Source organism: Bicyclus anynana, chromosome 6, assembly GCF_947172395.1.
Source record: "Bicyclus anynana chromosome 6, ilBicAnyn1.1, whole genome shotgun sequence".
Lineage (NCBI taxonomy): Eukaryota > Metazoa > Arthropoda > Insecta > Lepidoptera > Nymphalidae > Bicyclus > Bicyclus anynana.
Genome location: NC_069088.1, coordinates 9,379,571 through 9,393,533, shown reverse-complemented (window position 1 = coordinate 9,393,533; position 13,963 = coordinate 9,379,571). Strand labels below are relative to the sequence as shown.

At 37.1% G+C, this 13,963-nt stretch overlaps 1 protein-coding gene across 1 annotated transcript in view; it reads left to right on the top strand.

Annotated features, from left to right (window-relative positions):
- The window catches only part of LOC112052935 (uncharacterized), a 310,949-nt gene that overhangs the window by 161,017 nt on the left and 135,969 nt on the right, over nt 1-13,963 (top strand). The window contains exons 3-5 of the mRNA XM_052882193.1: nt 1,474-1,611; nt 3,059-3,169; nt 6,399-6,557. Coding sequence (XP_052738153.1) covers nt 1,474-1,611; nt 3,059-3,169; nt 6,399-6,557 — 408 coding nt within the window. The remainder of the gene's footprint in view (nt 1-1,473; nt 1,612-3,058; nt 3,170-6,398; nt 6,558-13,963) is intronic.

Below are 13,963 nucleotides of genomic sequence, written 5' to 3'. Positions count from 1 at the left end.
CTTGTAAAATAGTTTGACCTCATGCTATACAGGGATAACGTGCATTGTTACATTAATTGTTATTGTAGAAAAGTGCAATGTATTTTGATTTTATTTAAAAGTACTTTTATCTGCGTCGTTCGTATTTCAAACTTAATTTATCGATTTAATTAAATATCATCTATGAAATTATGTAATTTGAAACGTCCTGTAATTTTGACGTGACAACGTCTTATAAATTGGTTTGCCGGGTGACACTTCAAGAAACTGCGTTACGCTCCGCTCACGTTATGCGCTCACAATGAGAGCGAGTGAATAAAATTTTGTTAATATGAAATTCAGTGCGAGATTCTTTGTATAAATTAATGTTTTAAATATAATTCTTTGTATAAATAAATGTTTTAAATTGTTACTATTATTTCATCCTTCTTCCTACTATACGAATGAATATTCACATTAAAATTATTTTACCACTCAAAGTCGTTGTCACGTAAAACTTTCGCCCGTATACCGACTTTACAGGCAACCAATTTTTTTTTAATACTTAATTATACATATTGTTCTAGGTCCAAATATTAGGTCATTTTTTGCTAAAAACCCTTTTATTTAATACGTGGGTGCTCTTTTAAATCGTCTCCATTTTTGCAGAGAAAGTTAGCACAAACTTCAGCTGTAGTTCATCACGCGTCGGTTTGCTCCCTCGGTGTCAAAATTTATTCACGTTTCCCAACTGTAACATTTTGAAAGAATATTTTTACATCTGAAAACTTGCTTATCTGATGTAAGAATTTGTTAATTCAACTTCACGATGTTGGAGAGTTTAGACATTCGTTTAAACTTTTTAAGCATCCTAAAGACGGCTTCTTGTAATGATTACTAACATCAATTTTATATAATTTTTGTGTCACCCTTCATCCTTTAAAATTATCATTAAAATGTTTACATCTTCTTTCAGTCTGATAGATTACCTGTTTAATAATAATGACTGGGATCGCTTTTTTGAAATTAAGAAAAGTTCAACATTTTATAGCCCACGCAGGACTCAGGACTTCATGATCCGCAGCAATATAGACTAATCAACAAGGCATTCATAATTTAATTAGTTAAACATTAAAATCATTGTGGGGGGTCGACCAACACTGCGTTTTCCGGTGCGGGGTCGCCATGAGTGTGAACTATGTGGCCTGCTCATTGCCACTTCAGCTTCGCGACTCGCTGAGCTATGTCAGTAACTTTGGTTTATCTGCGGATCTCCTCATTCCTAATTCGATCACGCAGAGAAACTCCAAGCATAGCTCGCTCCATCACCCGTTGAGTGACTTTGAGCCTTCTAATAAGACCCATAGTCAGCGACCAAGTCTCGGATCCGTAGGTCTATGTAAATGACCGACTGTATAAGTCATCTTAAACAATCGCGCGCTTGGCGCACTGTTGAGTGGGCAAGTAAAAAAATAATGTTTCCGGTATCCAACAAGTCTTTTTTTTTTGTTTCAGATGAACAACGTCGTATATACGGGTCAGAGAACGGGGAGGGCCCGCCGCGGTACATCAGTAGTCCTCAACGACAAGCATCGCCGTTTCCCCTAGAAAGTACAAACAGGCGTTTTTATAGAAGAAACAGAAACTCGAATGGTAACATATTAACTCTATTATTGTAATTTCTCCTAATAAAAGATTTTCGTCCTCAGTTAGAGGGAGAACGATAATTTATTTTGTATAATAAATAAATAACAAAATTATTATTAAACACAGGCATTCACAGGCCTCTAATGCTAGCCACCCACAGTCCGGTGTGGCCACATGCCTGCAACGCTGTTGGCATGACGTCCAGAAACGTAATCGTGTGTTGAACTGTTGATCGCGATGTGCATGACGGCTCGGCTTGAAACAAAAATCATAATTTGCCTTTTACGTTTCGGTAAAATTTTAGTTTAAAGAGGTAAAATTTTAGAGCTACTTTTAGATTTACTCGCTTACTTTTTCGCTAATAAAGCAATAAAGTGGTCTGATGATAAAGTTGGTGGAGCCATAGGTGTTCCTAAAGTAAACAAGAAATGCAAATCGAGTTTGGCCTTAAACCTTGTAGTTTATTAGAGCACTTAAAAATTATTTTAAATGTTTGTTTCATTAATTTGTTAGGGCTCATTGGTAACATGTTGATTTTAAACTAAAACTTTTCACATATTTGCTTAACTAAGGCACATAATTAAGCCTTATATCTTCTTGATCTTTTATATAAGCGTCTAAAAACTCTGTTTGTCACAGTCAAAGTGAAGTTTCACTGGGTCTGCTAGTTTTTATAAGCGACCATAAATGGCTTACAAACTGTCAGTACACGAATAAAAATGTTCTTAAGCGATACCAGGGTCTCGTCATGTTCTTAAAGTTTCGCAATTTTCGCCAACTCATATTTTTAGTGAAGGATCGTATCGCGATCATATATTACCTACGCTCGACGTTTCATAAAGGTGTAATCTTAAGTGGGGATGCTTTTATATTTAAATAATATGTTACGAAACTGCCATTTTTGGTACATATATTTATTTTATTTTCAAATATAAATTATTTTGTAAATACCTGGTAAGGCTGCCTTGTAGTGGTTGACTTAATCGGTTGTAAAATACTATAATAATGGTTAAAAGATTTTTTTACTATCTTAGGCTCAACTGGGGGTTCGGGTAATGATGGCGTTATCCCTAATTATATCCGTCATTATGCCCGTTGACGATCATACTTTCGTCAAATCAAATATGTTTAATTGTTCTATTGGTCATACCTGTCTAGTGTCTACATAACGAAAAACTCCAGTTAGACAAGCTCTTTGTCAAACATACTTGATCGTTTACGGGCTTCCTTACGTACCAATAATTCGGTGATTCAATCATTATTACGTGCATTTGCGAAGCGTGGTAAGCCTAAGCTCGAGATCTCATCTCCTTTAATTATACGAGAGAGGTCTAGCCCTAAAAGCAAGCGTAGCGAGCCATTAAATGATGATGAAACTCTGATATTTATATATACAAAATATTACCCGCATATTTGTAGTAAACAAGCCATATTACATGTAATATTTCCTTAGGCGAAGAGATATTGAGCGGCGAGGCGGCAGGCACGCTGTCTCGCCGCAGCCGGCGGGAGGAGTTCCCTCATGAAGCCAATGAGCGCGCCAATCGACTCTGCCATGTCAACGGTAAATATCGCATTATTAGCACAGTAAATACATTTCAGATAGAATGAGCCTGCGATTGCCAGACACACTTACGTTTTATGCCTATGCTCCTACGAGTACCATAGGTGTTTGGAACGTGGTGGAAAGTAGCTGGTTTTAAGGGTCCAGATCCTAAATTGTTCAAGTATAAAACGAAATATTTTGACGTTATCTACGGGATATCATGGGAAATCTTGTCTCCAGTCACTTGCCTTTTAGTTTCGTGGCAACCTTCGCTAGATATACTTAAAGTTTGATTTAATGATTTGACACAGTTAGTGTTTTTACGGGTTGCCGTGAAATTCAGTGACTGGCAATTGGTTGCATGATTCCTATAATTATGAGGAGGAAAATATAAAAAAAAACTAGCCGACGCCTTACGGTTTCATCCGAGAAGTTCCCGTATTCCCACGGAAATATAGCCTATGACACTCACAGATATCGTGGCTTTCTACTGATAGAAGAATTTTCAAAATTGCTTATCTAGGTCCAGAAATTACCCCCTACAGTCTCATAAACTTTACCTTTTTATACCTCGTATTTAATTTTTTCTCTCTTTTTTTTAAATTTAAAAAAAAACAATGTATAACATACAAAATATACAAAACACTATTAAAAACTTCTAGTATTATTATAACTATAGATTAGCATCTGATTCAACAGTTGAAGATCTGGATTTTTGAAATCTTCTTCCTACCAAAGCTAAACTCTATCTAATTGACTACCATACTCACTAAGTAGGTATAGGATGTCGAACTTTCATCCTACATAAAATAAGGTAGATCTGACTACTGCACGCTCTCGTTCGATATCGTATTATTTACACAGTAAATATATTTCAAATTCATTTCATGCTTTGACTTGTAGGAAAAATGTCTATGAATACTAATTAAAAAGCGGGTCTGTTTGTTTCGACTTTCTAATTGTTCAACTTCATCATCATCATCATCATTTTGACGGCCTCCGTGGCGCAGTGGTATTCGCGGTGGATTTACAAAACGGAGGTCCTGGGTTCGATCCCTGGCTGGGTCGATTGAGATTTTCTTAATTGGTCCAGGTCTGGCTGGTACCACCCTACCAACCACCAAGATGTACCGCCAAGCGATTTAGCGTTCCGGTACGATGTCGTGTAGAAACCGAAAGGGGTGTAGTTTTTCATCCTCCTCCTAACAAGTTAGCCCACTTCCATTTTAGATTGCATCATCACTTACCATCAGGTGAGATTGCAGTCAAGGGCGAACTCGTAAAAAATAGATTGGGTAATCTGTGGATATACTGAATCGATTTTGAAAATTCTTTTATCACTAGAAAGCCATGTAATTTGTGAGTGTCATCGGTTATATTTTATCCCCGTATTTTCACGTGCACAGGAACTACGCGGGTGAAACCGCGGGGCCGTTGTCTGTCTGTGATATCGAAGTAACTACCTATGTTTTCTCAAGTGATTATATTTTACGCGATACTAAAACACAAACAAGATTTTTGCTGTCTGAATTTCATACACACGAAGTAGTGGTTAATAAACGTGTTAAAATAATAATTCACATACGTTTGTAGAGTTGTATAAGAAAAAATATTTGAGCTATCATTTTGAATTTCACGCTTCGATGTAAGGTATGTTATATGAATAAAGCATAACACGTGTATAGTAGAATTCCCGTATAGTTATTGTAGATAGGCATTCTGAACGCCTATTATAAGCGTAATGCGAAGGTGCATGCCTTTGATGAAGATTCTCTGAATAGTTCCCTCGTTGATGTACGTGACTCCACGAACGTCAATTATGCTTTACGTCTCCTCGTTTTCGTTGTTGTAACTTTTTTATATGGAAGTTATTTATTAATGTTCTAGTAATGGTTAATCGTTTTTTTGTAGTTCGAGCATTCTAAAAAATTGTATAAATAAAAGACTGTCACTTAAAACTTCACGATGATGATGATGATGTTAATTCAATTCAATTCAATATTCATTTATTTCAAATAGGCTTACTTTTCAAGTTTATAAGCTCTTTCGAAACGTCAGGTAATAATATTATACTTAAGATAATGGTGATAATAATTATTCGAAAACTTTCCGAGAAGAGCACACAACAAACTCAGCCAGGTTTTTAGGTTAAAAATGTGTTGGCCTGAAGCTCTTCTACATTAGGTAATTAAGCTAGTATAGAACTTAGACTAGGTATAGTCGTTTTTGAAGGATGTAGGTAGCCGAAGTTCAGACCCTCACTTGCCAAGATATTAATTTTTTTCTTTATCTTTGGTTCCAAATCGGTACAATAACCACAAAGAAATAGGTATACAAGTACAGCTACATGCAAACACACGCATCGACTTCAAAACCTCATTATTTGAAAGTCAAAAATAACAATAAATTCTTTGAGGTGAAGACGAAGTTTATTTGATTCAGGTGATGTTATTATTTACTCGTAATCGTTGCCTCGTTGGTATGGTTGGTCTGTGGCTTCAGATTACGATCTTGGGTTCGAGTCCTGGGTCGGGTTGTGAAGCTTTTCTTTCTTCAAATAAATGTTCAGTATATTTGCCCAGCCCGGAGTTGGGAAGTTGTCGGTGTTATACTCCCGTGCCTAGAAAAGCACGCTGAGCTGTCGGTATCGTTCGCTATCATTAACATCTTATAGTGTTCGTCAAATAATTTAAAACATCACACTATTGAAGTAGTGTGGTGGGTCTAAGTACCATATTTCGTCTCCTATAAAGACGTCTATGTTAGTTGTCTTATACGAAATTGAGATTTTAACACTCTCGAAGGTCTGCGCGAGCTGGGGGGCGTGTAGCGATGAATGTAAAACTCACGACTGATGCAAATCACTTCTTCGCACGCACTATTTCACACCCGCGCAGTCTTTCCCCTGTCGCCCGCATATCATGAGAGTATCATCAACAAACGTGCCAGACTATACTGACAACCCTTTGTGGATATCATACAGTAGGTTGATGACATTTATAAGTCTATTTGATGTTTATTTTAATAGGTTGCTAATAAATACCAACTTACTTTACCTAGTAAAAACCCTGTAATAGGCTGATAATGAATGAATAATCGTTGAGACATTGTAAACCGATTCCGAATGTAAAGCGATATCGGACAGTACTACTAAGTTTTACGGAATGTTTCTACAGAACGCTTAAATTGAGGCTTGTATTTATTTATTTGCCGATCATAATATTGATAATATTCCGTTTTATCGAAGGGCCCTCAAGTGGCGCTCAAAGCGAGCGTGAGTGCGAGTCTCCCCCGGAGCCTGCGCCGCCGGAGGTACCTCCTCGAGGACCCTCCCTACACGTCACACTTCGACACCGGCCGGCCCCTGACCAGCCTGCGGACGCTGACCGCTTGTTCCTGTCTGAAGGTCAGTTTAGCATTAAACCTCGTTTACTGTCTTTTTTTTTTTTTTATTCTTTACAAGTTAGCCCTTGACTACAATCTCACCTGATGGTAAGTGATGATGCAGTCTAAGATGGAAGCGGGCTAACTTGTTAGGAGGAGGATGAAAATCCACACCCCTTTCGGTTTCTACACGGCATCGTACCGGAACGCTAAACCGCTTGGCGGTACGTCTTTGCCGGTAGGGTGGTAACTAGCCACGGCCGAAGCCTCCTACTACTTAAATGAGCTACTTATGTAAGTAGCTTGCAAATTACAACTACTATAGGTGCAGCATACCTAAAATTGATGCCGTATACTTAGTTATGGTGCAGCTTACTGTGCCGTTTAGAAGCAACCCCATATTAAATAGAAAGCTTGTATACAACATGGTGTCTTCTACAAGTGTAATAGTCTGTTTCGCTACGTATTGTAAGTATGACGGTCAGAATGTTTTCTCAGTGTCACGTTGATAGTTTTTCATTATTGCTTATTTTCGTCAATATATTCGGCTAAAAAAGACAAATGGTAAATTAAATATTCAAAATCTCTGATATTTTAGAACTTTAATTTTCCGGTTTTGTTTATTTCAGGGTATTGTAGATAATATACACGCCACTTATGCCTGGTTTCGTCTAAAAATATTATAAAATTATGTGCCGGTTTCACCACCTTCAGCCAAGTGTCGGATAGTTTATTCTATAGTCGTATCTAAGGTTTATTCACTGAACATAAACATACATTTTTAAACGAGTAAAATAAATGTGATGATGTCTAAACAACATACTATATATTTAATATCGCGTATATTAAGAAAATCGGAAGATATCAATTGTTTCTCATATACTATTAATTATAACGCAGTGAATGGGACGAATGCCTGTAATTCCTTTCATTCACCTGCTCGCATTCTGATCACATACCAATAATTCATTGTTCAGTTATTCGCTCTATTGAATCATTGTATACCTACCTACATACTCGTATAAATGATATACACTGGATGACTTAATTGTAAACTCATATTGTATTCGATATACTAGATATTATACGAGAGACGAATATCTTAGCATTCCATGGATTCACCGTGCAGGTGCCGGGTCTATCGCGTGGTAGAGAGAAAAATACTAAGCAAAGTCCAGGATTTGTGACTACTGGATGTAGAGTTAAGGAATTCCTTGATGATCGATCAACACTCCCCTTCTCTGCTCGTGTTGTTCTCTCTGCCTATCCAAATTTGGTAAGATCTTATTAGAGCAGCTTTGGATACTCGTTCTAATAAGAACTAGCTGCACTTCTAGAGAGGCAAGTTATAGAGAGATGTCTTTAAGCAAGTTATTTAGAGATTTTGCTGGTAATCCTCTCGCACCTACTTCTACGACGTACAGACTAACTACATAGCCATTTTTAGTTAGTTCATTTCTTAGGTCATAATATTAATCAATGTCAAAATTTTATACGTAATTTATAGACTAGTAAAATCAATCTTACAATAACAATGAGGATAATGACTAGGTTTGAATTTATTGATTATGTGGACGGTACCCTAACTTGTCCTCTCTGCGCCAGGACATTCCACGCAAAAATAGAGTGGTTTGGCTAGTAGGAGGCTTCGGCCGTGGCTAGTTACCACCCTACCGACAAAGACGTACCGCCAAGCGATTTAGCGTTCCGGTACGATGTTGTGTAGAAACCGAAAGGAGTGTGGATTTTCATACTCCTCCTAACAAGTTAGCCCGCTTCCATCTTAGACTGCATCATCACTTACCATCAGGTGAGATTGTAGTCAAGGGCCAACTTGTCAAGAATAATATATAATAGAGTGCTTAAGTCACATGATGGCACATGATCGAAGCCTGCGTGTGATCTGACGTAGTTTCGAGTTTCAGTTATTGAATCGGCAAAGACAAGATGATGATGACTACAAATTTATTGACTATTAACATACCCTTGATTTATATACAACTAGCGGACGCCCGCGACTTCGTCCGCGTGAAAATCGATATAAACTTTCAACCCCTATTTCATCCCCTCACAGGTCGAAGTTTCAAAAAAACTAGAACAAATGTTTAATTATGTCTTATCAAGTGCTTAAACATAAAGTTTCATGGTTTTATCTTTTAAAATTAAGAAATCCCATACAAACTTTCAACCTCTATTTCAACCTCTTCATTCTTTTTTTTCGCAATAAAAGGTAGCCTATGTCCTTTCTCAGGGTCTAAAGATTGTCTGTGCCAAATTTTATCAAAATTGGTTGAGAGGTTTAAGCGGGAAAGCGTAACAGACAGACAGACAGAGTTACTTTCGCATTTATAATATTAGTAGGGATTTAAAACCTGTCATCATCCTTTCTTACGGATGCATAATAATAAAAAGTTAACCTTTTCTAATGAAATTTGGTAAAATAACATCTACTTCCATTCTGAGTTACCTATTCTCTGGCTCGCGGCGAAGAGTTCATGCAAGCCGATTCTCGCCTTTAAAAATCCATGCATATTAATTATTGTTGTACTGAATCTAGATATAAGAGAAACCGGAGTTAGTATCACGCTGTATGAATTTTCTTCTCTTAGGGGCGGCTTACCTTCATCTAAATTCCATCCTTCGCCACTGGTAGGTACATAGAAGTTATTTAATACTAGTAGTACTGTAGTATTTCTGTTTATACTGGCAGTGGGTATTTTTGTGTGAAATTGAGTTGTTGTTATTACATATTAAAACCTTATGATGTTTTATGATAGGGCAGTCATAAAAAATAAGGACGTTATATTACTACGCCCCCGGCGGTTTCGGCTTTTTACCGCATATGCTTGACGACGAGGAAACTTCCATTCAATCTAAGTTAGAATATAAGCCGACAGTAACAACCTAAAAGAGTTTGTTCCACAAAGTTCACCTGCAACCTGAATCACGTATGAGCCAAGTTATAAAATGGTTTCTTAACTTGACTCAACCGGAAATCGAACCATGGTATTTGATTTGAAATTGTTTATTGATGGGATAAATATCAATAGGATGTACTGTTTGTGTCACTAAAAATGAATTAACTTATTTTCTTTCTTTCTTTTCTTTCTTGGTGAACTAACCATCTAGCTTAACCACTTTTTTTAATTCTGAGAGGAGACTCGTACTTAGCAGTGTCGAATGTCGAATATGGGTTGATAATGAACTTACTTGACTGACTAATTAGACGTAAAGACAATGTTGCCAGTGATTACGACAATAGTCCAATGACGGCATAGAACCTATGACATCTGGATGCTTAGTCCGACTCCTTAACAGTGGAACTATTCCACCAAGTTTTCCTTTATCTGCAGTCATCATATCAGCCGATGGACGTCCACTGCAGGACATAGGCTTTTTGTAGGGACTTCCAAACATCATCGACTGAGACGCCTGCATTCACTGCGACTCGCTTGATGTCGTTAGTCCACCTGCGCTGTGGGGTCGACCAACATTGCGCTTTCTAGTGTGAGGTCGCCATTCCAGCACTTTGGGATCCCAACGTCCATCGGTACTTCGAACTATGTGCTCCACCTATTGCCAATTGAGCTTCGCAACTTGTTGAGCTATGTCGGTGACTTTGGTTCTTCTACGGATCTCCTCATTTCTGATTCACGCAGAGATACTCCTATCATAGCTCGTTCCATCGCCCGCTATGTGACTCTGAGCCTCTGTAGTAACTGAGCGAAAAGCCAAAGTACAAGGACCACTCTTATCACATAGGTTTGTTATTACACCTACCAATGATACTCACGGATGACTATACTCCAGCGACTAGGGATAGAACCCCTCGGTGAGTCAACCCTTCACCGAGCTATTGAGGCTAAATCAAACTAAGTTTCCATTTAAATAGATTTTAGATACTATAAAGCAAGGGTAAATTGTATATTTACTAGTGTTAGACAATTCCCTCCCCTTGATGTACACACACACACACTTAGTAAGGTTTTTGAAAAAATCATTTTAAATCAACTTTTAAGTCATTTTAATTTAAATAATTTATTTCACCCTGAACAGTATGGTTTTACTAAAGGTCGCAGTACAACTGATGCAGGTGCTAAACTTTTAAAACATATATATGATGCATGGGAAAATGCTAAGAATGCTATTGGTGTATTTTGTGATTTGTCCAAAGCATTCGATTGTGTTGACCATAACATTCTTTTACTTAAGTTAAGCCACTATGGCATAAAAAGTGTTGCACTTGATCTCATCGCCTCTTATCTTAGTGATAGAACACAAAAGGTATGCATAAATGATTCAAAGTCTCGCGGTTTTTCTAACACAATGGGCGTCCCACAGGGTTCAATTCTGGGTCCTTTTCTATTCCTAGTGTACATAAACGATTTACCACACCATGTTAGCGGCATCTGTGAGATAGTACTGTTTGCTGACGACACATCCCTAATTTTTAAGAGTGACAGAAGTAAAGATAATTCCGACGATGTAAACCGTGCCATATCGCATGTGTCGCATTGGTTCACTGTTAACAACTTACTTTTAAATGCAAAGAAAACTAAATGTATTGAGTTTTCATTACCAAATGTTATAAAATTAGATAAGTCTATAATGATCAATGGTGAAACACTAGAAATAGAGAATTCCACAGTTTGCCTGGGAGTGACCTTGGATTCTAAACTTCAGTGGGGTGCTCATATAGAAAAACTGTCAGGTAAACTCAGCTCAGCTGCTTTTGCAGTGAGAAAAATAAGACAGTTTACTGATGTTGATACAGCTAGACTTGTTTATTTTGCGTACTTTCACAGCGTAATGTCTTACGGTATTTTGTTGTGGGGCAAGGCTGCTGATATACATTCTATATTTGTACTTCAAAAAAGAGCAATTCGAGCAATATATCAACTAAAATCACGCGAGTCCCTTCGTCAAAAGTTTAAAGAAATAGGCATTTTAACAGTAGCCTGTCAGTATATATATAACAGTATAGTTTATGTGAGACAAAATATTAATTTGTACAAACGAAAAGGAGATCTAAACCCACGTCTTACTAGACACGGGCATAAGTTAGTTATTTCTGCATATCGTCTCCAAAGAGTTAAAAAATCTTTTGTGGGTTTGGGTGTACTCTTCTATAACAAGATCCCCAAGACTGTGATGGACTTGCCAATGCACAACTTTAAGCAATGTGTTAAAAAACATTTACTTAGTCGAGGTTACTACACTATTGATGAGTTCCTTAACGACAAAGGTGCTTGGAGGCCATTGGATCAGCTTCCACCTTCACACAGGAAATAAAACTATAAGAAATTGTAATTTAATTGTTATCAAATGTAAATTGTAATACTGTATGACTTTTTTCAAAAGAGCAACTGTTGAGTTTCTTGCCGGTATCTTCTCAGCAGAACCTGCCTTCCGAACCGGTGGTAGAATCTTTACAAATAGTCAACTGACGTGTCAAAAGTGCTTGTAAACTGAGCCTACTTGAAATAAATGAATTTTGAATTTTGATGTGTAAGTAAGCTAATTAAATTTCCTCGGAAAATGTACAGCCAAGTTTCGTTAAGTAGGCCCTACTCTTGTGTTACTACTTGCGTCGAAGTTTAATCGAATTGCACCGTCCGAAGTTCGCGGCTGCAAGTTTATAGCCGTTGACAATTTAGCCACTTGATCTCCGGATAAGCACCTCCGCCATCACTGTTTAATAAGGCTTATTGTATTTCAATTGCTTATATTACTTGATTTGTATTTGATTTGAATTGTATTTGATCAAATATATAATAATACGAGTACTACTTATATAATTTTGACTGGTAGGGTCACTCAAAACTTTAGATTAGATAGCCTGGAAGAGATCACTCAAAGTGATAAGGTCGCTTCTTGTATTGCATTTTATGTATTAGTTTAAGGATTTTGTATGTTTAAATTTTCATTTTTGTTGCAATAAATATAAATTTTTATTGAGCCGTAATATGACCTCTGCCTCCGATTCCAGAGGATGTTGGTTTGAATCCGGCCCGGGGCATGCAAACAACTTTTCAGTTTTGTGCATTTTAAGAAATTAAATATCACGTGTAAACGGTGAAGAAAAACATCGTGAGTTACAAGTTAGCTCCTACCTCTTAAGTTGCACGCACTTACCATAAGGTGAGGTTGTAGGGCTAACTTGTAGAGCTTAAAAAAAGTAAAGTAAACAAAATAGTAGGTCAAAGTTGCGTTCCGCATCTGTAACAAAAAGAAGAGAGGCTAAATTTGATTTGTGCGAGAGCTCGGTGCAGAATGAGTCGCTTTGATGTGGCGTGGCTGCCGCGCGCCTGGGGGTCTGCTAAAATGGCGCGCACTTAGAGAGAAACTCTTACCGTAATTTAATTTTTATGATAGCGCATTGTAAGTATCCCAGGGAGGCAGTTTTATTTGGATTTCTGTCCTCACTTAAAAACGAAAGCCTTAGAACAAAAGTGATGACATGAGTTATTTGATTTTAAAACCTATAAATACTTTATACTAGAGATGGGGCACTGGCACATCAATGAGGCGGACAAATGTGGAAAATTGACTTAATTTCATTTAGTCGCTTATTAACGAACGTTATTTAAACAAATAATACCTAAATATCGTCTACAATGTCGAGTTGTGTGTTCAGGAAGTGTAAAAACTAAATATGCATAAATATATAATGGAAATAAAGACAAAATTGTGTTTGTGTGCACTCAGTGGTGTAGCTAAATTCAGATCACTTGATGATTTTGTAGGGACGTAACCTATCTATAGTATGTATAAGTGTTTTGTACGCCTAGTCGGAGTTTTCAATATTTTCATACTCTTACTATCGTAAACGTAAACGCGAATTTATATGGAATTGAAACAGTTGTGCAGTAGTGCCACTAAATGGCGCTGTTTCAATTCCTTAGAAATTCGCGTTTACGTTAACGCGATAGTAACAGTATGAAACTGCCACTAGGCGCTCTACTGAGATGAGCCGGCAAGAAACTCAATTTGTTTTTTAAAAAAATTGTACGTTTACAATAGTTAAAATCTTTACAATTTCTTTTACGTTCTGCGTGAAAGTGTTGGAAGGGAAGGGAAGGTGTTGGATCTTCTTTCACTTTTACGCATAAAGTAAAAGAACTCCAAGTATCATTATAATTAAGAAATTCATCAATAGTGTAATAACCTCGACTAAATAAAGATAATTTTTTAACTCATTGCTGTACTTATGTATTGGCAGGTCCATAACCGTCTTGGAAGACCTTGTTACAGACAAGTACACCCAACCCTTTAAACGATACTTTACAGGGTTCGATATTATTATTATTTAAAAGATTCCCCGGTAACCAGAACTTAGTTACGAAGGTAAGGAATGAATTAGGCAAATCCTGATTCAAACAAGAAAATAGCTTCAAAAGGTCTTGAAAGTTTAATGGAATCGAACAG